This window comes from Mya arenaria, chromosome 14, assembly GCF_026914265.1.
Source record: "Mya arenaria isolate MELC-2E11 chromosome 14, ASM2691426v1".
In the NCBI taxonomy this organism is placed as follows: Eukaryota; Metazoa; Mollusca; class Bivalvia; order Myida; family Myidae; genus Mya; species Mya arenaria.
This window is the reverse complement of record NC_069135.1, coordinates 28,413,091-28,437,526: the sequence shown is the minus strand read 5'-3', so window position 1 is coordinate 28,437,526 and position 24,436 is coordinate 28,413,091. Positions and strand designations below refer to the sequence as shown.

Genomic DNA, 24,436 nt, shown 5'->3' with positions numbered 1-24,436 from the left:
CGTGCCTTCCGCTGGCAAGGATAATTACTGACACGCATTAATTATGCCTGACATGCTTTATTCCGCGCAGCGACAAGCCTTATCAAAACAATCATCAGTTTTGACAATACACAGTTTTGCAATGGTTGCAACGGTTGACTGTCATTCAGAACGCATGTCGGAACTATTGCAACGGTTGCAATGGTTGACTGTCAGTCAGAAGGCGTGTCGGGATTATTACAGCATTTGTATAAGTCTTATAATGTTCTCAAAATGTCAAGACTTATATCATTGTTGTGTACACTAATTAAATTACCGAAATGCTAAATTACCGAAATACGACGATAATTATCGAAATACACTCTTTTTTTACTTCAATATATGTTATAAATACTTGACCAACCTCGATTTTTCGGCTCTGATTTTGACATTTTTTCGCTGCGTCCTATCTTATATATTAAGGGTTTTTACCCGTTTTTTCAACTATTTTTTTGCCTGCGCCTATCTATGCTAGCGTCCTATACATGATACAATACGGTATTCACTTTGACAGTTGGGCGGAAATATATTCAGGTTGATGGGGTCAACATATAGTGGGCGAATGCAGGATTCTCTTACCTTTGCAATACTGTATGTTATTTTTTTGTTTATCAGGAGCTTAGTAGGAGACCGTCTTATTTTTTGCAACAGCTTTAACACCTACCATAGAAATATTACCTTACCAAGACTTAATATCAACAGATACTCATTGAAATTTTTTAAATTGGAATACCCATTGACCCAAAACCTCAACATGGAAGAACACGTGTGGTTCCCATTCAATTGTAAAATAATGATGTCATGAAAAATGGGGGCTGCTACCGTAACACATCCACTGAATAATTCATGAAATAAAAAGCCTCTAAGCCTGTCAGTCTGAGTGATGTAAACATTTGTCCAACAATATGTTTGAATATTAACAAAACAGACCAGTTAAGTTACTAATGAAGTGTGTGTGGGTTAGAACCAGATCCCCAGTTAGCTAAGTTGGTTAGAGCACCATGGTAGTGTTTCAGCAATAATGCTTTCAAGCTCCACCCGGGGCGCACTTTTCCTACCAGGTTTACTTTAATGGTGGCAACAGTAAACGGCAGGTGCCTCCGTTGGCCTTACAGTTGATTGGGGGAGGAGTGTAGTGTGTGCGAGTTAGAACCAGCAGCCCGTTTAGCTCAGTTGGTTAGAGTGCCATGCTAGTAATCCGGCAGTTGTGGGTTTGACCCCAAACCGGGCGCACTTTTCCTCCTAGGTTAACTTTAATAACTAGAAACTACCAGTGCAAAGAAATGTCTGAGAAGACTACCGTGTAAGGTGCCCATCCTTCTTAACTTGTTATCACTTCAAATTCCACAGGGAAAAAAGTAGTGAGTAGAAACGAAACACAGAAAAAGCATACCCATTGCAAGCATATAAACAACGAGGTATGTTCGCTGAAATTGCTGAAATCCAACATCCGTGACGGCCGTTACTTTCTGACGTGTGTACACAAATAAAATTGCACATATCACGCACAAGAGAAAGAAACCGTTTAAGAAAATATTCATTTTGATTTTTTTAAGAACAACTATAAAATATTAAAGTATGGTCATCCTGTGTCACGTCAAAATCAAAATGTTGGATGTTGACAGATTTTTGCCTTTTTCACGACCGAAATAATTATCAAGAAATTTCTCTTTTGTAAAAATAGCAACTCCCGAAAAGAAAATCTAAACGGTTACTCTATACTATTTCAGTATCGGAAAACTGTACATAGCGTTAATCCACCTTTAGATGTATTAAACCTCCAAAGATGAAGTATTTCAGGCCTTGATTTTATCGCTTTGTATAATGTGCCGATACTCTGAAATAGTACTGGTGCCAGACATTTCAATCCCTTTCGACCCTATTTTGTTTATACTTTTCAGGCTTCTGTTGTTAATGCCGAAATATGTGAAAGATATGTTTTGAGGTGCGTTTCGTTTTAAGTCTTAGACTGTATCCTGCTTTTACTTCATGTATTTAATAAAAATGTTTATGTTGTTTTAAATTGATTAAGAGTAATGATGGAAATATTTTAAAACATTACAATTTAAAGGTTAGCCTCCTATTGCCCCGTCAAGAACAATCACCACCATCACCATCATTATCCTCATTATCACCTTTATCATCCTCATCCTCATCCTCCTCATCATCATCATCATCATCATCATCATCATCATCATCATCATCATCATCATCATCATCATCATCATCACAACCACCACCACCACCACCATCATCATCATCATCATCATCATCATCATCATCATCATCATCATCATCATCATCATCATCATCATCATCATCATCATCAACAACAATATTATTTTCTTCTCATCCTCATCCTCATCCTTATCCTCCTCCTCCACCTCCTCCTCTTCATAATCATCATCTCACTATCATCCTCATCATCACTATCCTCATCATCACCATCCTCGTACTCATCATCATCTCCATCATCATCATTATTTTAATCATTTTAATCATCATCATCATCATCATCATCATCATCATCATCATCATCATCATCATCATCATCATCATCATCATCATCATCATCATCATCATCATAATCACCACCACCATCATCATCATCATCATCATCATCATCATCATCATCATCATCATCATCATCATCATCATCATCATCATCATCATTGTATCTTATCATTCATAATATACCGCAACAAATCTAATGGATATCGATAACTCCGATGTGTTTGATTCTATCAGTGTTCTCAATGTCCATGTCTCAAACTGCATTTCTTAGTCCATGACCCTCTTTTTACTACCTTTTGCATCTTTTCTGGATTCGTTTGAAAGGGTTGTGTTGGGATTCCGGCGCGACATAACGTAACGCGATGTATTGACGTTACGCGCGAAATGTATTTATACTAACGTAACGTAACTTTCTGTGTGTTTTTATTGTATGCTTATTGTTTTGGAAAAAAATAACTTAGCACTCACCGAGTTACCACCTTCTTCCTTTTCAGGTGCGTAACAAGACTAATGCTATTGTAGGTCTGTCTTTCTAGGGGTCCAATGCTAAACAAACTTATTAACAGTAGTCTTTGTTATGGGAGCACGAGTAATTTCGTAGGTCGTTTCAGTTGAGACAAAATATAAAACGGAAATTCATGTCTTAATTGAGTGGTAGTTCAAAATGGGTATATTTGGGACATTAGGGATTAGACGTTAGCCACACTAAAGAATTAACGGATTAAATACAATTGGCTGCTCATGTCTACGACAACAACCAGTTCATCAAAGGTGTCGCAGACGTCTACAGCGTACAATAAACGTGTGTGTACGTTGAAGTCATCGTGACCTACGCACCATCGCATTTGTTCCTTTGTAGTTTCGCGTCTTCGTCTTCCCGTCTTCGCTCCCTTCGCCTTACGTTTGCGCAAGTGCTTTACAATTGTTTAAAAACAAATTTGACCACACAATTTTTAATGCGGAAACAATGCACTTTTGATGTATGGTAGTAACTCGGTCACAGGTGAACTAACAGTGGGTACGAATTGTCTTTCTTTGGGCACGGCGGAATTTATTAACGTTAAATTCGATTAAACAGGGATTCTTCAAGTTTTAAGGAACATAATCTATACACGAATACAATATTTCAACTATATACAATTCCTTAAGACCGATTCACATTCGGTGCAGTGACTTGTGCCTCTTTGAGAACAGAACAAAACATAACACAATAGTGAAAGAGCTTTTTTAAACATAAAATAATTCACATAAAGATATAGCTGTTATTTTTTTTAGTTTTTTTTTTTTATAATTGGCTGTTAGTTATATTGAACAGCCTACCGACACAAAACCCAGAGACGGCATATGTTTCAGTGGCCGTTCCGTGAATCCATATTCGGCGGGGGGTGGATGGGGTACCAATAGAAGATGATTGTAAAACGGGAGGCGAAAGGGCGAAAGTACAAAGGTAAAGAAGCGAAGACACGAAAACTTCGTACTTTCTTACTTTCGCGTCTTGCCTTCATTTCTTCGCCTTCGCCCCTTCGCTCCTTCGCCTTTGTACTTTCGTGCCTTATCCGCTGTCCATTCGCCTCTTTGTGCCTTTGTGAAAGCGCGAAAACACCTAACAGAATAGTTGAACAATCAAAAACAGAACTTCGTGTTAATAGTTCTATACGTCTATATACACTGTTTGTATTGATTTGAATATTTGAATTCCATGAATACAGGTTTACTTATTTTTCCTTTTCTCATGATATTTAATTGACATCATGTATATTAAACTATGACGTTAGTCCTCATTGTTCGAGCTATGTTGCCATCAATGTGTATTTGCGACTTTTTACTGATAATCATATTTATTCAAAATGCATCTACCCAAATATACCATGTAAATAACACACAGGGCGTTTCACAATATTTGTACAAGTTTTAAACACCTTCTTCTTTTGCGTTTATAAAGTTCGTATTTATATAATGGTTTTAATCTATTTTTTATAAAAAGTGGGCGGAAAGTATCCACAATAAATTGTAAAAGGGCCAATTTGACAGGGCCGATGAGTTCCAGGGGCATGACTGAAATGGTTAGGGGCCGAAACGTTGGGATACTTGTGAGCTTATTAATGTTGATGTGTCAATTTGTGGAGTAAATAGAATCAGATTAAACTGGATTTTACCATAAATTGGTCACATGTGATTTTCATTGGAATAAGACACGGGCTACCGTTACTCTATGAAAAGGTTAAAGTTAATGACAATTACCAAATATACATCAAAGTAATGAAAGTGCTGCAGGTGACTGTTGGAAAGATGACAAGGTACTTCATGTTGCTTGGAGATAGGAAAGACAGACTGAAATGTTTCCATGACAGGGACACTACTTTTTGAGGTTATAAAATGAACCAGTTTATAAACACTAAAACAAAATGAGCAAACGCCAACGCTCGTATGATGTTTCAGGGGTCAAACAATTATTTAAGGAAGAGTTATGAGCCTTGCTTTACATGTGTGTATTGTCTCTAGCCACAGGTTACCCAATACCTAACAAATTCCATTAAAATTAATGGTTTCTTCGTTACAAACATTCAACATACCGAGTGAGAATGCAACTATCACTCAATTTAAGACCGGTAAATATTCCTTATGGCTTAAGAACGTCCTAAGTCAATTTCGAAAATTGGCATGAAATTACCAAAATATGTTGGTATGATACAAGTCCACAATCTATTTTGGTACGAGACGTTTAAGTTTCGCATACGAATAAATTCTACTTCTTGGGCCATGATTTCGAACAGTTTCACGGTTGAGTTAATAAGACCCAAGTGAAAAACATCAATTACTTACTGTATAACTTATAACTTAATCTCTAAGTTGGGTGTTTTATGATGAAATTTGCTAAATTTTATCACTGTTTGAATTTGTGCAATTATTCACATGGAGTTTTTGTTAAACAAATGGAATAAAGATTATTTTTGTAATTTAAGAAAAAATGCTTTTCTGATACTGAGTCTAGACTGGACTTGAGACTGTTCGTAATCAAACATGTTTCATGCTCAAAGGCTTTTTTATTGCATTGCCAGTATATTATTTTGTCCATTTTCATTAAATTTGCTGTGGTGCTATGATAGGTTTATTGAAACTGAGGACAGGCTTACCTAAAAATACTTCATAAACTAAATTTGTTTCTTATATATATAGTAAGGGAATTATTTTCCCTTTTAACTTGAATTTTAGGGTCAGTTCAACTGATTCTGATCTTTTTGGGCAACCGATCAGTGTTGTCAGCAATGATCGTCATGCGGAAAATCACAACATTTTTTATTGTTTAAAATGCTCGAACGCGTCTTCTGTTTTGGTTCCAATAAGTTGAAAATGGAGGTAAACAGCGAGATTATGAAATAAGAGAATACTGTAGATAACTTGTATACCACATTTATACCATTTGAAGAAGTACATTTAAGGATTTAATTGCGGTATTGATGTCATTATCGGGGTATGAACGAAATTGGGCTTGTAAAAGTGTTAGGAAGGACTCGACGCTTACTTTAACCAGCCCGATTGATTTCATACCACGATTCCCGAAATTCATTCCTTAAATTTACACCAACTGTTGTACAAATTTCATTCAAAAATTGTTGAAAAATACTTCTTCATTTTATTTAGAAAAACAACCTTACAGCAATTCTTTCTCATTCGTTCTGTAAATAGAACGACCCGACCATTACCGGAAACAGTTTTTCAAATGACGTCACAATAACTCGAACATATCAAAAACTTTAAATCACTTTGAAACGTAAAATTGAAACACTAATGAGAACAATATTTTTAACATATAATAAACTCACACTTTCTTACATGGTGATTGAAGTTTTTCGGGGGCTTTTTAGCCAACCAATTCCATTTGATTAATTGTCGTTTTCACATTTACCTTTCTACATGTATTATATAGTACATTCCAAGAGAGCCAAACCATGTGGACAAACTATAACAATAACTGAAGATGAATTTCATTAACATACATTTATTTAGGACAATTAAACCTTTGAGACAAATTTTCACCGTTTGTTCGTGTCCAAACCTTGCAGGAGTGGCGAATATATACAGTGTCTTATCTTACAAATGATTGGGTTTGAGGCCATATATCATAATAAATGTCTATCTCTATCCATCTATGTTCATTTTATATGGGATATGGAATGTGTGCTTTGTTCCAGGATGATAATAGTCGTTCAATCTGACATCTTCCTTGGTGACACTTCCTGCGACTTTATGAAATAGAACTACCGCGATACTTGAAATATCGTCTGTAAAAAAATGAAAGATAGATAAAAGAAGAAGAAATACGCCAATATTATTAAACATTGTTCTTGTAAATACAACATAACTTGTTTTTATGCGGGTTTAATTATAAAAGTATACAAGTATCTATCAAGGTCAATTAAGCACACAGTGTTTAAACATGATACATCCTGTATATAACATGTCACATATATTTTATAAATAGTTTACCTTTTCCATTTATCTTGTCAATGGCAGTTTGAGAATCGTTTTCTGCTCGCGTGCAGAATTTCTTTAAGACGAATATAGTTTTCGCTTTAGATTTATTGCCTTTTACAATTTGTCTTGATTCTGCGTATTTGCAAAAGCAATCCATTAGCTCTTTTGTGTTTCCGCCGTCTTTTATCTCAAAGGGCTAAAATAGAGCCGAAAAACACAATTAAAACAGAGCACAATTTGAAAAAGGGACATTTCTATTTTGATTGATTTAGTCAGTTATCGTTGATTTTGAACTGTTTGATAGCTCTTTCGAGTCGGTAAACTGTAAACAGCACGAGTCACGCTTTTTAAGAATCTGTGGAGGATTGCTGATCTATAATTCACGAGACGGCACTTTTTTATTTTGGCATTCAATTCAATACATGAGCTGAACAATGGCGACATTCCTGGAACAGGTGGCATAATTTGGCTCAGAATTACTAGTGTAGTGCAAAATATCGCTTGCAACGACACTTTGATTTCCCTCAATACTATTTAAAATGTCCAAATAAAAAATGGGAACTGAAATAGGTAGGTACGGTGGTTGTGGCCACGATATAAATAAAGTCTTGCGTATCGCGTAGTCTTGCGGATGTCACCTCTGTGCCACCGTGCAAACGCCCATGTGTAAAACCGATATATAGTACATGCCAAAGCACAGTTCTTTATTTATACATCTTCGAAATCGACTGTGCCTAATCTTGCGACTTGTCTCATATTATAAGTGATATTATTGAACGTCAAAAGTAGGGGCCACAACTGTAACAAAATGATTTCTGGGTTAACGGCATCTTTACTTTTGCATTTCATACCGACAATGCCCCAATCTTTAACATGAAATATGTCATTTCAAATTATTGTTTTGATTGTTGATCGTATGGTACTACCCCTTTTCAAAATGGTATATATAAAATTTCTTTAGAACGACAAAGCTATTGAGAGAAATTGTTGACGCGTTGCAACATTTTGCTTGGCCTAAAACTTAAAACTGACAAAGCTATTGAGGTACAATGGTCGACGTAAGACAACATTTTGCTTCACCCGAACTTTCTTCGTCAATCTTAATAATAGATATAAGGCTCACCTCTTTAGTCAGAGTAGCTATTTGGTATGCCTGCTTCTTAGATGGGATGATCGATGTGCCATCTAGAGTTATTGATACGTCTTCGTGAGTTACCGATTTGACTTCATGACTTTCCGATATGCCTTCGTCAGTTACCGATTTGCCTTCGTGAAGTACCGAGTTGCCATCATGAGTTACCGATTTGTCTTCGCTATTTTCCGATGGATCTTCGTGAGGTTCCGATTGGTCTTCGTACTGTACCGATTTGTCATCGTGAGTAACCGATTTGTTTTCCTGAGGTACCGAATTGTCTTCGTGAGGTATCGATTTGTCTTTGTGTATTATCGAATTTTCTTCGGTTTGTACCGATTTGTCTTCGAAAGTAACCGATTTGTCTTCCTGAGGTTCCGATTTGCCTTCGTGTATTAACGATTTTTCTTCGGGGTTTATCGATATGCTTTCTTTATTTACGGACATGCTTTCGCGAGGTTCCGATTTGTATTCGTGAGGTGTCGATTTGCCTTCTTGAGGTACAAATTTGACTTCGTGAGGTACCGATTTGCCTTTGTGAGGTACCAATTTGTCTGCCTGAGGAACGGATTTGTCTTTGTGAGGTACCGATTTGTCTTTGTGATGTACCAATTTGCCTCCGTGGGGTAACGCTTTGTCTGCGTTTTTACGGATATGCCTGTGTGTGGTACCGATTTGTCTTCGTGAGTTACCGATGTGCCTCCGTGTGTTAACGATTTGTCTTCGTGAGTTACCGATTTTCCTTCGTGAGTTACCGATGTGCCTCCGTGTGTTAACGATTTGTCTTCGTGAGTTACCGATTTGTCTTCGTGAGTAACCGATTTTTCTTTGTGAATTACCGATATGCTTTCGTTAGGTACCGATTTGCCTTCGTGTGTTACCGGTTTGCATTCGTCATTAACCGATATGCCTTCATGAGGTTTCGATTTGGCTTCATGAGGTATCAATTTGCCTTCGTATGATACTGTCTCGATGACTCTTTGGATATATTCACAAATTAACTTTATCTTTTTATTTATATAGTCTAAAATGTATATTGATACAGAAAAAATATCGACGATATTACTTAAATAAGTTTGTCAACAAATCATACTTGTTTTGATCCTCCATCTCGCCTGGCACATGAACGTTCTCTCCAGCTGTGTCATTATTATCTTTATTAAAACATTTGTTCAGCTTAATGTTAACTTTATCTAACAATTTTACTTCGCTTTCCTGAAGAAATTCGTGTATTTTTGTAAATGTGTTACTTATATAGTTTTCTAAATTGTTTTTTAATGTCTGATATTTTAAATCGCCTATGTTGTTTTCGTGTTCATTCGTATTTAGTAGTGCCATATTTTATATATCATTTAAACATGACTGTCTATTGCAAACCGAAGGCTAAACTCTCAAACAGCATATTGGATTTTTATTTTGTGGGCGTGAAATATGTACTGGTCCGCCCCAATTGTAGGCTGGCTTTAACTTAATAACATGTCTATGTTTATTTCATTACTTGTTTGTAACGCAACTGGCAGCAACAATTCTTGACGTAAGATGGGTAACAAAAACTCTTCACAAAGACATCCACCATCAGCACCACCACCACAGGTGTTAAAGAAATTGGAGGCATGGAGACTGACTGTGAAACCGACATTTGAAGAGGTCTGTGAAACAACTCAAGTTCATTTGTTGAACTTGAAAACAAAAAGAATCAAAATGTTGCGCTGTATTATTATATGTTATTACATAATAATTAGTTGTTATTGGTATTATTTAAAAGTGTAATGCAGAGTTTAAACATAGTGATTCTTTTTGAATTTACACAGAGCAGGTATAAAGGATATATTTATAATAAAAAAAACACCTGCAAACTAATAAGGAGTATTTGTAAAAAAAGATGAGCATTTGTGGTAAACCAGCAGGAAGACTAGTGTTAGAGTGGTTCTATGTTCGACATGTAATTGAGATAGTGTTTAGTTTAATTATTTCTTTGTTATTTCTGAATTAGTGCAGCTTTTTGAAAGGAATGTCATAACCATGCACAGTATTACAGAGTGTTGCTATGTAATGTTTAACATTAAACACGTGTAATTTTTCAATACAGAAACGTTTTCACCCTTAAATGGTAAAGAAACGCCATGTGTATTATTAGATTATAGGATATGGTAATATCAACTTTAATAAGATACCATTACAATATTAATATTTAACAAACTTATTATACATACTAAAACATAAAATAACTCTTCAGATTAATTTCATTCGCTAGTAAAAAAACATTCTTAACGGTCAGCGATTGGTCATTCGTATTGTACAAATGATGTCGTTTCAGTCCTTTTGTGCCTTACAAAAAGAGTGTGGAAAGTACAAAGAAGATGAATTTAACATTTGCCTGATTGGACATACGGGCGCAGGCAAGTCGTCTCTCATCAATTCGATATACTCTATATCGAGGAACCGAATTGTCGATATGGTAACAACTAAAAGTGACAAACTGCCGGGCGTTGGGACATATCGGGTGAGTGTGTGTGTGTATATATCCTGTATATTAATGTAATATATATATACAATTATGTAAGGCAAAGTCAAGAATAATGTTTGTTTTCGAGTTCACTGCAAAACATTATATGTAGGTTAATAGGTTATTGTAGGCTGGTTTTACCACGGCTGTAATGTAGGTAAACATAGTTTAATTCAGTTTAGACGAAATAGTTAAGTAATGTTATGTCTTAATATCAGTTAATACAGAAAATCGTCGTCAATTTGTCTGGTTACATTAACAAGTCTATCGAGTGAAACTACTGAAAAATTGACCCTAACGGAAATAGAGATAAACGGTCAAAAATAAGAATGCTGGCAACTCGGAAAAATAGGGTCAGGTGCCAAAAATAGAGAAGGTCGGGAAACCGAAACAAACATTTCTTTTGCTACGCTATATTACTTTAAACAAAAGTTTCCAACTCATAAGTACAAGATATGAATAAAAAATAGTTTTTTTATCATTTAACTATTTTCTGTAATATTACGAAACATAATACCTTGTTGTGAGATCTCTTTACAATTATTATTGTGAGTATTTTGATAAAGTTTTATCTGGTACACTATAAATTATTTTAAGGCATGAAATAAAATACTCTTACTATAATATAATACTATATATTATACTTTCGCTTCAACTTTTATTAACCGTTTTCAATCTGATTTATATTCATTATTTATGTTTAAGTTAATATCTGTGAAGTGTGGCCCTGAAGATATTTTCGGCAATATAAGGATTTTGGACACGATGGGATTTACTGGGGCATTTGGAAAAGACGAAACAGGTATTACGGAAGACGATATTAAAGCTGTTTGCGAAGGACGAGTCAAGAGCGGCCATACAGTGAGTATATTTATATCCGAAAACCATTTTCGTCTTTTGAAGCATAAACTAATATGCATATCTTAATGAGTTATTAAATTGAATTACAGTTCAACAAGGGAGAGGCTGCAACTGCGGAGTGCAACAAGAACAAGCCACACTGCATTGCTTTTGTTGTCAGCGCTGAGGCTGTACAAGATTTAACAGATAACCCCGATTCAATGACTAGAGACAAGTTTCTTAAATTGCGCGACCTTGTACCAGATGGTAATCAGTTTTAAGTTAAGTATTTAACTTTGATCTTATCAAATATTAAAATTCAGGAAGAAACTTAAAGATTTTATACATAATATAAGACATATACAACACCTTTGTTGTTTTTTCCAGATATTGCCCTAATTGCTATAATCACTAAGTGTGACAGGATATGCGACGATACTAACACAGATATAGAAAATATCTACAAAAGCAAAACGATTGAAAACTTAGTAAAGCGGACAGAAGCAACTTTTGGAATGCCGCAAAACAAGATCTTTCCCATCGTAAACTACGTGACAGAGTCGTTCCCAAATGAAAAAAAGAGCCTACCAATACTATGGGCTGTATATAGCGCAATTGATTTCGCCCATGATAGAAAATCTATGGGAGTGGTAAACGAATAAACACTGCTTGTCATGCTTTCTTATTAGAGAAATGTAGAACGATCATAGACTATGTTTCAATATGAGTTTGTCTGTCATGAATTGAAATTATAGTATGTTATTACATCAATAACATATGAAAAGTTCCATATATATTTTATATTGATCACAATTTCCAACTTGTTCTATAACAGGCGTGTTAACTGTTGTTTATATTTTGCAGGACACTTGCACTGATCGGCAAATCGTCCCAAATATGACCAAATAACGTTTTAAATAAACTAGTGAAATTGTCGTGGAAGATATGCCATGTCACTGATATCCTACATGTATGCTCATTTTAATGATTCATTATTTAACATATTTTAAACTTAAATGTATTTAAATGGTTCAAATGCATCTTTTTATTATTTCATTCAGTTTATTAAATATTTTACTGTTAATCTTAGGTAAAAAATACTGTAATAATGAAGAAGATTTTTTTTGAGCACTTAAAGTTCTGCTTTATATGTGTTTGGAGTAAAAATATCAAGGCCTTATGAAGTTATGTTTCGATCCACTGCTTACTTGACAATAAAATTAAACGATACGTGTTTTGAATAGTTAATTTAATCAGTTTATCTATGCGTGAATTGTAAATCTAAAATCTTCTTCGTATCTTTAAAATTATGTACGAAAATTGAAAAAAAAAAAAAAAACACGCCAAGAATACTGACCACAGCTTTTTAAACCTTGTTTTCCCGACGTCAATGTGGCTGTTTTTATTGGATATATCATAACGACGCCCATAATAGTCTTCATATTCTTGTTTGAAGGATACACTCCCTTTATGAAATATGTTACTTTTATACGCTGAGCGTTAATCAGTGCATATTTGTATTACGCGCCATCTACGTTTAATGTCGAAAGCGTTCACTAAAATGACGCAGTGTGTACATTGATATAAAAAACACATGGAAAAACACATTATATTGTTTTATCATGGAAATCAGCAACTTTAAAAACTGCAAAAATGACAGAAAATATGCATAAATTATGTGTAAGGAATCTCGAGTTCTGACGTTACATCTAATGATAAAATAAATGTTAAGCCGTCTTCAATGCTTCCCGCTGTTTAAACAGCTGATTTTATTCCTCGTGAAAGTGTCTTTGATGTTACAGTCGTATTAAAGGTATTCGCTCATGTTTTTGGCACAAAAACAGTTTTTTAGGTTATGGATCTGAGAACACTAATTATATCATTATTTCACTACGTGATATCGAAACTGCAGAACAAATACCGTTATAGCATTAAAAAGTATTGCTGTTTGAGTCGGATGCTAAGACATGCCGGTGAAGTCAACAAAATAAATAGAAAAAAACGACGCTTTAACCACAAGGTCACCTGGCTACAAAAGTAGTAAATATTTTGACCGCTGAACAATATATCGGTAACAACAACGCTGTAATTAACTGAATATTAGCGTTATCAACGCTAATGATTATAAGTATCTTCAATGGCCGAGAGTGTAAGATAGGATCATTCCGACCCGAGCGTAGGGTGTTTTGCGGAAACGAAGTTTATCGAGTTTCCGCAAAACACCCTGCGCGAGGATCGTAATGAACCTATATTACACGAGCGGTTATGGTAGATGCTGTTCCCCACGTCAGTTAACAGAATTAAGTAAAAAAAAAATTTTTCAGTGGAACTCCTTTGTTCTTAGTGAAAATAATTGCGTATGTATATGCAATAATTCGTGGTTGTCATGGATATGCGAGCAGTGATTCAGATTACGTAAATAGTCAAATCGGTCTTTAAATAGTACTAAGGAGAGTGAAGCATTCTTTCTTGAAACGTGCAAGAAAACTATTTTATGGTGACATTTGCAGCGATATATGATTAATAAGCGTTCTAAATATTAACACAAGACAAGGTTTTCATGATGCTACAGACCACAATCTTCAACAAGGCAGGTTATAACAATGTGGAGACCATTAAAAAGGAGTTCCATACGGCCATTTTATCTTCGCCCGTGGGGAAGATAAGAATTTCTAGCATGGTTAAATTATTGGATCTACTTATCTGAGGTGGGAGAAAATTATGGCTTGCATACACTACACAAAGACAGTTTCCAATTAAAATTATGTGGTGGAGAAAACAAAAAGCCCAAGGTTCAACAATAAAGAAAGGTGCTGTGCTACATTTTGGGTCTTCAAAAATTTGTTAAACACAAACATTATTTTGGCTTAAGTAGTAGAACGTATATACTATAAAATTAAACGATGAGAATATCTCAATATCACCAACTGAAGCCACACAAATGCATAGGCTCAGAGACATAAGGCAGATCAATTAATGTGTGCCTAATTTAGTTCCATGGTTTGACTGAGAAATTTGCTTTTGTTTTCAAAACTGCAGATCGTTACAGAAGTACATTGAAGATAAGATATCACATACATGTATGCACATAATTTGTTACATACAGATATATTAGGTTTTGTAGAAACAAGGCTTCATAGTACTTTGAGTAGCGTAATCAATTTGGAATTATCAATCCTCTCGGTATTGCGGTGTACCATGGAACAATGTCAGACGTCAATACCTCTGCAGCGTATCATTACATATTTCAGAAACAATTTATTTACTTGTTTTGTACATAGCCCGCCAAAGGTAGCGTCGAACTACAAATTATTCAGATTCATTTTTTTCTAAGAATTAAAAAAATAACGTTTCACATTTTTAAACAAGTCAAGATTACTTTATTTGGATAATTCATTTATGATATTTCTTTATGTGCTTCAGTTGTTGACTTGTTAGGCAGCGATATTTAGTTAATAAATATTCAGTTTCAGTTCAAGATGGCTCATATTTTGACAACAACTATACACACTTGGATTCTACTTATTTACAGTTGACATTACACTTTATTAGAGTGGTGTATACATGCGTAACAATGTCACCCCCATTAGTATTGAATTGCTTTTTGTTCGATATGATTACATTGAAATTCACTAGTGAATGGAGCATAAATTCCCCAGAGCAAAATGCGCAGTGTGCAAAATAGGGTTTGGTCATATTTTTACCAATGATTATATAAAGCGCTCATCTGAACATAAATGAATGTAAAGTAACGCTACTTATTCGACAATAAGACTATCATTATAATTTAACTACATGTATAGTTATTTTACTTTTTTGTCCAATTTGACTCCTATAATTGGTAAAAGACTAGGCCTTGTTCCATTTTCTATTACATACTGTTCATTTACAATAACTATTTTGACAGATAAAACAACAAAGAACCTCAGATGTTCATATTAAAAATTCATTGTCCTGATAAATTGTATTAAATTACTTACAATATTTATGCAAAAAGCTACAGAAACAAGCTCAGCAGCAAAAAAGTTTAAACATAAACCCGGTTTAGTGGCACTGGGCAAACGCCGAAGACATTGAACACAAAATCACAATCAAGAAACAGAGATCAGCACAAAACTCTACAAACAGCACAGTGCATACATACTATAAATGTATAAAAATAATTGGTATGTTTATCAAGAATTGTTAGGTACCGCCTTGGAACGGTCAGTAAAATGTAAATTTGCTGGGGGTTTAAACCAGTTTATATACAAATCATAAACGTTGGTATGAAACAGGAGCCCTCATGATTATCAGTAACATTATATCATTTTGCCAAAGGTCTATGATTAGGAAAACATCTCAAAGTCAAAGGTTTGGTGCTCTCTACCATCTACAGACATTATTCGGAGGACTGAGGACTAAATAAGCAGCTGTTTGGTTGTGCTCCAGGTGGCTCTCCAGTCACTGCAGTTAACAAGGAAGTTAACTTCCGGCAAAATTATAGAGAAAACTTTCTGTTTTCATACATTTTTCAAAATGCATTTTACCTTCAATACACGTATACTTTGGGTGTAGTGAAGGAATGAAAACATATCCGAATACAAACAAGTCCTTATTAGTTTTCTTAGTTCCTTTAATTAAATTTCAACATAATCAAAATATTAAAATCGTGTGCTTGGATATTAAGTACTTGATGACATTTTCTACCTTCATTTGTTTGTATATTCTTGATGAAAATAACGAAAAACATTATATTCTTCAAATGACTACTCATGATAGTCGTTTTATCATCTTTCAGCAAAAAAACAATCTCAAGATAAATCAACACAAATAGGCTTTTTCCCATCAAAGAGCAAGTATTAATAGTTTAAATTAATGATACCTTACTTCAATATCAGTATGATTATTTTTTCGAACTGAAAATATTCCCTACTCGGTATTTTCCAAAAACATACATCCTGTGATATAGCTTTCATACTGTATCTATCATTCCCCCAAGCTTTACCTGGTTATAAAAACCAAGTTCAATATGTCACTTCATAACTTGTGTGCACATCTTCTGTCAAATACATACGGACATTAATTTTTTAATAATTATTTTTGTTATAATGCAGTTTAAGTAAGACTTTCTGTTCAGCTGCATTTAATCATTTATAGCCTCTGTATAAATAATAATATGGACACATATTTGAATTTGGCTAAATTTCAGACCCTTTAAGATCAAGAAACAATACTGAACTATAACTAAAAATCAGAGACCATATATAGTTACTTGTGTTAATTTTTTTAATGTTATTTTATAAACTGAACTGCTCTGTGTTTTTATGACATTTGTCCATAAATCAAACAAATTTATAAGGATGTATCATATCATTCAAATCGAACAGTTAAATGAACACTCTGATGTAGTTTTTTATGTAGACCAACAACTCTCTTATATGTATGGTTATCATGAGGATATTGATGAACTGTTATTGTGATTTAAGTTTATCATACCAGTAATAACTAAATATGAAAACAAATTATGTAAGAAAGCATCATCTAAGATTTTATCTGAATATACTAAAAGGAGATACATTAATAAAGACAATTTGGGATAAAACCTTAAAAAGTTCAAATGAGATTGTAAAAATAAGTAGAATATTTTGTATTGCGACCAATACATTTTACAATTAAAACGACTTTTGCACATTACGTTGTAAAACAAGTTTAGATTTACACTTTATCTAATAAATGTTTTACAAAGATAGCATAATACAAAAGGAAATTAAGCAAAGTGTCAAAATTTTACGACAAAAAGAATGGAATTTACTCCCCACCTAGTAAAACTGCCAGCCCAAGAAGTACTGTGTTTTTTCCTGTATTGTTCTTAGTTTGATCAAATCGACAGGTGAAACATTTGTAACGAAGAAGACTGATAGTGATACCGTTTTAGTACAGGCCGACAATACTAATGAAAGGGATTATAAAATAGCTCTCGTCGACAAAAACATTATCCAGAAATTGTATCAAAATAAACAAGCGATAACATTGTTTCCTTAGTATCTTACATATCGTGTTTGAAAATAATACGGCGTGCATGTAATAAAGATTTTAAGATACGATTTTATAAGCATGCCTTGTAACGGAAAACAAATGAATTAAATAAATACTACTATTTCAGCCATTTAACAGTGTCAGCAGGAGGGCTAATAGCACATTATGTTCCAAATTCTTATGGCATGTCAGTAGGGGGTGTTATACGCCGTGTATGATATATAGATTTAAAGATACGATTTAATTACCATGCCTTGTAACGAAAAACAAATGAATTAAAGAAAATAATACTAAATTTAGCTGATTAGCATTTTCAGCAGGAGGGCTAAAATCATATAATATTTCAAATTATAATTATTCTTTTTTTCTGATTCAGTTGAAAAAACAACAACAACCATACATTGATCAAACTATGACCGTGCAAAATATAGATTTAACCTGCTTAGGACAGTACAAACCAAATATATATATATATATATATATAACCATGCATTAAATGTTCATTCAATATAAATATTTGTTTATACCTTTCGATAAAATATAAGTTTTATCAGTGAAATTACAGTAGTGAAAATATCAACTTTACAAAACTAAACACGTCACTTTTTAAACCAAAACATAATGCCTAAAAATAATTTGAAATTCAAAAAAAGGTTGCGGAAATTTAATTTAAGATATGTTTCGAAATAAACGACATACCTTTTATTAGAAAAATGGTATTTCTGTTTTTAAACGTTTTTCTTGAACTTTGAAGCTTGATTTACGAACATTTGCTCTCATACAAAACAAATTACTGAGAAAAACAACTGCTCAAAACCAAATAGAATGTTAACTCTTTTTTAACTGTTTGTCGTTGTAATACTTAAATCGAACTTTCCGAAAATCAAACACAACAATAAAGAGCATAACTGATGAGCTTTGACCTCACCCTCGCCTCAAAATTTGTCAACAACCTAATGTTGTCTTCACTCTTTCTTCAAGCGAATCAGACTGGGCTGACAATGGGGATGACTGAATACGCATGTATTATGAAACAAACTCTTCATCTAAGAAAAATGTCTGATGCACTGTTTATCCGCAAATTGTTTTGGTAACACGTTCGACCTATCCTATCAATGAATGGCGGCACAGAAATTTTGTCATATGTTTATGCCCTGTTTAATTTAGAAGTTCTTTCGTCATTTTTTGGAACATATATGCATTAATAAAAGCTCATTGATTAATATTTATAAAATGTTCACTAAAAAAGTGAATAATAAACTATTAAAAAATACCTGAGAACTTCACGCACCGAAAATAGAAAATTGACGGCTACGTCATCAGCTATAATTTTGGGTGAGGGGCATCCAACCCTAATTCTAATAAAACTCTGAAAATAAGCATACAAGAAACAAAACATATGTTGATTTCAGCTTCGTCACTCGAGAGATATGTTTGTCTATGTCACTCGTGAAATAAAATTCTCTTGCACTAAATTCAACAAATATCGTCTGTTCATTCAGCTAAGGACTGCGCAAACAATATTCATTACTCTTGTAAAACACCTAAGTGTAACCTTGACCTTAGAGGTACGGACACGGGTCTTGCACGCGACACGTCGTCTTGGTATGTCAAACACATGTGGAAAAGTTTTATTAAAATCAGTCCATTGCAGAGAAAGTTACAGCACGGACAGGACAACCTACACTCTATGTCCTTATATGCAGCATTCAATGGTGAATAAACACTAAGTGTGACCTTGATCTTAGAGATACGAAAACGCGACACGTTGTCTTGGTATGTCGAACACATGTTGCAAGTCATTTTAAAACTTGTCCATACAAGAGAAAGTAACAGCCTGGACACAGAAACCTATACTCTATGTCCTTATATATGCAGCATTCCATTGTGAATAACACTAAGTGAGACCTTGACCTTAGAGGTAGAGACACGGTTCTTGCACGTGAGACGTCGTCTTGATATGTCGAACACATGTGGCAAGTTATTTCAAAATATGTCCATACAAGGGAAAGTTACAGCCCGGACACGACAGCCTATACTCCATGTCCTTATATGCAGCATTCCATTGTGAATAAACACCTAAGTGTGATCTTAACCTTACAGCCCGGACACGATCTATTGAGCCGGACAGACGGACGGACGGACGGACGAACGGACCGTGCGATATTAATATGCCCACCTTCGGGGGCATAAAAAACTTCGGAAAGTGCTAACTATAGACATAAACAGCTCTGTACTGTGCAAGCTATTTACATTGTAGCCGTAAGTTCATGCAATTCAAATAATATTAACCATCTTAAGCTCGGATATATACTTAACCAGCTAACACTCATGGTTACTATAAATATAACATGTAAAACATAGCCTAGCAAACTATATACTTGTCCAGCTTAGGACTGAACATTTGATATTGATATAACCGGCTTAGGACATTGCAAACATTAAACATAAACAGCTCAATATGCTGCAAACTATTGACATAATCTGCTTTGGATCGTGTAAAAAGTCATAAGACATATACGGCTAAGGAACGTGAACTGTGCAAAATTTGACATAAAGCTAAGAGCATACCAATGATATACATCACAAGCTTTAATCCTCGCAAACTTTAAATTTATGTAACTAATAATGGTGCACACTATAGACATAACAAGCTTTTATAGAGACGTCACTCTTTTGACATAATACGCTTCTGACCAAGCCAAATTTACTCATCAACATCTTAGGACTGTGCAAACTATAGACATAACAAGCTAAGGGCCTTGCAAACTATAGTAACTTATAAATTCCGTTTATGAATTTATTTATTTTACCACGTCGAACCATGTTTTTGCAATGTATGCCAAGTATTCAATTTCCTTATATGTATGGTTATATAGATGAACACTTGGAACACATTAAGGGTCGGCAGTGATGCAAAATTGGATGAGGGACCAATATTTAAAAAAATCAACTTCCATTTAGTTTTAAGGTTCAATATTTAACAAGCATGAATCATATATCCGATGCAACATACAAAGCAATAATCAGAAATTAAGCAATTTTTGCGAAATAATATTTTATCAGATTTTCAATTAAAGCATTTACGTTTTCCCGGAAGTGTCTTAATACAAAAAGAAATTGCTTTTGAATCAAATATATCGGAACTGCCCAATTAAATTTAAAAAAAAGATATATGCATTTTTGTTACCCGAAAATGAATTTCATCCACGAAATTTCATTGTTTTTCTGAGCAACTTGATTATTTGACAAGAAACTATCAAGATCTCTCAAGGCATTGTCTATTAGGTACTCTGGGGCATTTTGACATAAAAACGAAGTACTTGCCGTAATAATGTGAATTATTTTATCCAAAATCTGTTGAAATATTAGTTTTTCTTGTAAAATTTGTTTTACTCCTAAATAACCCAAAACATGTCGCCAAGAATAAATATTTCACTCCCAAAAACGATCGTTCCTCAAAGCTAAATAAAACATGTTTTTTTTTAAACGTTTAGATTTTTACCTTTCTCACCCACTTTTGCATCGCTGCCGGCCCTTAAAAACTCAAATTAAGACTGACTTGCTCTTTAACATGTGTGAGTCATGCGAAAGACGTTAACGAAAATGGACTTCTGAATTAGTTGATTATCGGACAAACGTTTTAATACAAACTCTATTCAATATGGTCATGATCAGCATGTGAGCAAATAATATAATTATTCCAATTTCTTATCTACAAATTTAATTGATGTTGAGATTCATTACGGGGAAAAGTGAAACGCTCCTTGATATGCTATTAAAACCATTTATTCATTAATATACTATTCATGTGTATGCAAAGAATTTGGGGCAGTCAATATATCAACGCTTAATAAATGAATTGACAAAGTTGCAAGAAAAAAAAGAAGTATTATAAGAAGATATATTATACAACCCAATGTTACAGAATTGGATAGTGATCAGCAGCAGAAAATACTATATGACGATGGTGTAAATGAAAACTTTCAGAAATTTATTATTGATTTCTTTATTCCCATGTAGGCATGTAGTTTTTATAAAGTATAAAGTATATATAAGTGTTGTTTGTGGAGTTTTGTGCTGTTGTTCCATTTTTCATGTTTGTGATTCGTTGTTTTTGTGTTCTATGTCTTTGGCGTTTACCCCGTGCTATTAAACGAAGTTTATATTTAACCTTATGGCTACTGAGCTTTTTTAAAGGGAGTCAAACAGTATTTGCACTGAGCAAGATATTTGCAAAAATCCATATAGTTCTGCATTTAAGAACCCATATAATTATGTGTATACAATGTTATTAAGATTCGACATACTTACTTTATTCAGTACACGATCTTTCTTGTTTGACTGAGGATATACTTTAAATCAGATTTCTTAAACGATAAAACAATAGCGAGTGTGTGTAACAAAATGTTCAAAATGTTTTACAGGTCAAGTTGAAAAGCAGTAACAAATCTAACAACAAATAAATGAACAAAATATAAATGCTATTAAACATATTACAACACTATTCAAAAAATAAATTGATTTTAACATCGGTAACAGTTGTTTTATTTTGTCTTAAGATGACAGTACTACTTTTAGAATTAATAACAATGAAGGCAAGTATTGGAAAAATCTTGGGCAGACAAAATCGTATAGAACGTGAATTTGTTAGTTATACTTGTTTTGAAATTGATCTAAGGCAATTGAGTAGTTTTGTGCGGATAAGGAAAAACATTGAAGTGTTTCGGTTGGAGTGGTTTTCCAAGAACATAAATAAGAAAATATATTTGGATGATGGCACAATGTTTTAAACAATTGATTTTTTCCAATATAAAGACCTAAATAAGAGAAATTTTGATACATCTATATTTTAGAATACTGATAAATTCGGATGATTCATGTTTGTTGGCAATTGATATCAGGGTTATTTACAGACCTGAAACGTGTGTCGAGGTTTCTCACCAGTAAATGGACGCTTTTGAAGATGACTGATGATGATCATAATAACACTGCCATGGCTATTACGTTTGGCTGCTTGAGTGGGACGATAGGTTTGACTCTAATATTAATCTGGCTGTGTTGGAGATGCAAAAAGGTATATAAAAAATGAGGATAACGCGCATATTGTACTGAAATTACTTCATATTTATTTAATGTACCAAGTCGATGTATAGTTTGTTAAGTATTCATTTTTTCATCATGTTTAAAATTTACCATTTTTATCCTAAATAGCGTATTATTTCTATTATTTTACATATTAACCAGTGCGGAAAACGTATCTACTTACAGAAGAATTACCAACAGATATTTTCGACGAAGAAGGTGAGTTACGTTTGTATAAATCCCTTCCGTATTTGACAGCTTTTCGACAGCAAAACTATTTTAGAAAATATTTACAAATATTCAAACTTATTTTTCAGAAAGTCAAGTTAGTTTTTCCTGGATCATTTAACACCATACACAGGGAACTTCTAACAAATTTCACGCTCAAGCTTCAGTGCATAGATTTCGTAGAACGTTCGAATACTGAGATCGACCCTAATAAGCCAGTGATGGTGTTATGCATGTGCAGCACAAGAGTGGAGGATACCTGCAATATTGCAATGGAAAAAAATAAAGGTAATGTCCTACACTCTTATTTAATTACACGTTGATATAAATTCAAATATGGAGGACATTATATGCAAAAACGAGCCGTGATTGGTGTGTACATTCTCAAAAAAGTACGATAGGCTAATGGCAGACTATTCAAGCGACATGAAGATACTGAATTGTTTTTTCTACCTTCGGGCATTTACCCTTAGAATTATTTCATTGAAAATTGTGCGCTTTTTTGTATGTTATCTGTTCTTGGCGGTAGAAATAGTATTTTAACTGTGCATTTATAATGCTTGCCAGCTGAGAACGCAGCCAAATGTAAAAGCAATTTCTAACGTTAACATTAAACGCCGTAAGTGTTATAAATTGATTTTAGACTAGTAAATCAGTATTAAAATAATTATGTTTCTTTCAGATAATTTATTTTCAGATGAACGCAAGGTTGTGTTGGTAGTGTTCTACAAGATTATTGGAAGTACTACATTGAAGGATGTCCAAATGATTGGCTACCAGCACAAGGGTGTATACAAAACTGTTCATGTTGGATTTGATGATGACAACGGTGTATATATTACCAAGAACGATTCGAGTGCTCTATGTTCGATTTAACAAAACTTAAAAATATCTTAAAGAAGATTTACATCTTAAGTAATGTACAAGAACTTTAAAGTGAATTTTCGTGATTTAAGAAATATTGTGCTAAAAAACTTCATTTAATCGCGCTTTATGGTTTCAGATATATTTTAATTGTTTAACATATTTATGTTTAATGAAATATTGAATGTAGAATGTTGTATAGTAAACATGCGCTCTGCAAGAAAAAAAATACATCTTAATTAATGCAAATAAAGATGAGTGTTGACAATTGGATTTGTTTGAATTTCGCTCTGTGTTTGTTTTTACCCAAGTACAAATTGGCATTGCTGTTTAATGTTGGATGAAGTAAATAAGATAATTTATTTTGCCAATTTATTTGATATATTTGAAACTCGTAGGAATACTAACCAGACCTTAGTTTAAAACTAAAAGCGACGAAAGCGTCCTGCTGCGTTTTGTGAGTATGTTATTGATTGCATACATAAACGATATTATAGGCGTGCTAACAATTCCTTCGCAAATACTTTTATAGTTTTATGCTGAAACTCAATTTAATCAAAACCATTACGTATCAGTCACTTGAGATACTCATTTCATACGCGGAACATCCAAATAATTACAAAAGTAAGGAGTAATACGCAATCACATATGACAGCTTATATGGTACTTTGGATTCATAAACAATTCACTGCCACGGATAAAGCATTTAGCCATTTTAGTCAAATCTTCTCTACACTTAATACATGTCTGTCTAC

The 24,436-nt window shown here is 33.8% G+C and overlaps 3 protein-coding genes and 1 long non-coding RNA gene across 4 annotated transcripts in view; 2 read left to right on the top strand and 2 right to left on the bottom strand.

Moving 5' to 3' along the window:
• The window catches only part of LOC128217198 (molybdate-anion transporter-like), a 29,595-nt gene extending 27,943 nt beyond the window's left edge, over positions 1 to 1,652 (bottom strand). Inside the window, exon 1 of the mRNA XM_052924166.1 lies at positions 1,412 to 1,652. Coding sequence (XP_052780126.1) covers positions 1,412 to 1,559 — 148 coding nt within the window. The 5' untranslated portion in view covers positions 1,560 to 1,652. The remainder of the gene's footprint in view (positions 1 to 1,411) is intronic.
• A 4,508-nt stretch (positions 1,653 to 6,160) lies between these two features.
• On the bottom strand, positions 6,161 to 9,497 carry LOC128217201 (uncharacterized). Its single transcript, XM_052924170.1, has 3 exons — positions 8,132 to 9,497; positions 7,021 to 7,204; positions 6,161 to 6,815 (listed from the first exon to the last, which is right to left on the bottom strand). Exons 1-3 carry the CDS (start codon positions 8,585 to 8,587, stop codon positions 6,673 to 6,675), a joined length of 783 nt encoding a protein of 260 aa, XP_052780130.1. The 5' UTR covers positions 8,588 to 9,497; the 3' UTR covers positions 6,161 to 6,672.
• Positions 9,498 to 9,631: 134 nt separating this feature from the next.
• LOC128217199 (uncharacterized) lies at positions 9,632 to 12,716 on the top strand. The gene is made up of 6 exons (XM_052924167.1): positions 9,632 to 9,787; positions 10,458 to 10,643; positions 11,352 to 11,507; positions 11,597 to 11,753; positions 11,874 to 12,136; positions 12,351 to 12,716. The coding sequence occupies exons 1-6, from the start codon at positions 9,680 to 9,682 to the stop codon at positions 12,393 to 12,395; spliced, it is 915 nt and encodes a 304-aa protein (XP_052780127.1). The 5' UTR covers positions 9,632 to 9,679; the 3' UTR covers positions 12,396 to 12,716.
• Positions 12,717 to 22,807: 10,091 nt separating this feature from the next.
• LOC128217210 (uncharacterized) lies at positions 22,808 to 23,949 on the top strand. The gene is made up of 2 exons (XR_008258204.1): positions 22,808 to 23,105; positions 23,500 to 23,949. It is a non-coding gene; the product is annotated as an uncharacterized LOC128217210 (long non-coding RNA).
• Positions 23,950 to 24,436: the final 487 nt, after the last annotated feature.

Excerpts from the sequence above, each read along its gene's own strand:
- LOC128217201 (XM_052924170.1), bottom strand. The coding sequence starts at position 8,587 with ATGTCCGTAAATAAAGAAAGCATATCGATAAACCCCGAAGAAAAATCG. Across the intron at positions 7,205-8,131 it reads TAGCTACTCTGACTAAAGAG|CCCTTTGAGATAAAAGACGG; the intron begins GTGAGCCTTATA and ends GCTCTATTTTAG. Across the intron at positions 6,816-7,020 it reads TGACAAGATAAATGGAAAAG|ACGATATTTCAAGTATCGCG; the intron begins GTAAACTATTTA and ends ATTTTTTTACAG.
- LOC128217199 (XM_052924167.1), top strand. The coding sequence starts at position 9,680 with ATGGGTAACAAAAACTCTTCACAAAGACATCCACCATCAGCACCACCA. Across the intron at positions 9,788-10,457 it reads TGAAACCGACATTTGAAGAG|TCCTTTTGTGCCTTACAAAA; the intron begins GTCTGTGAAACA and ends ATGTCGTTTCAG. Across the intron at positions 12,137-12,350 it reads ATAGAAAATCTATGGGAGTG|GACACTTGCACTGATCGGCA; the intron begins GTAAACGAATAA and ends TATATTTTGCAG.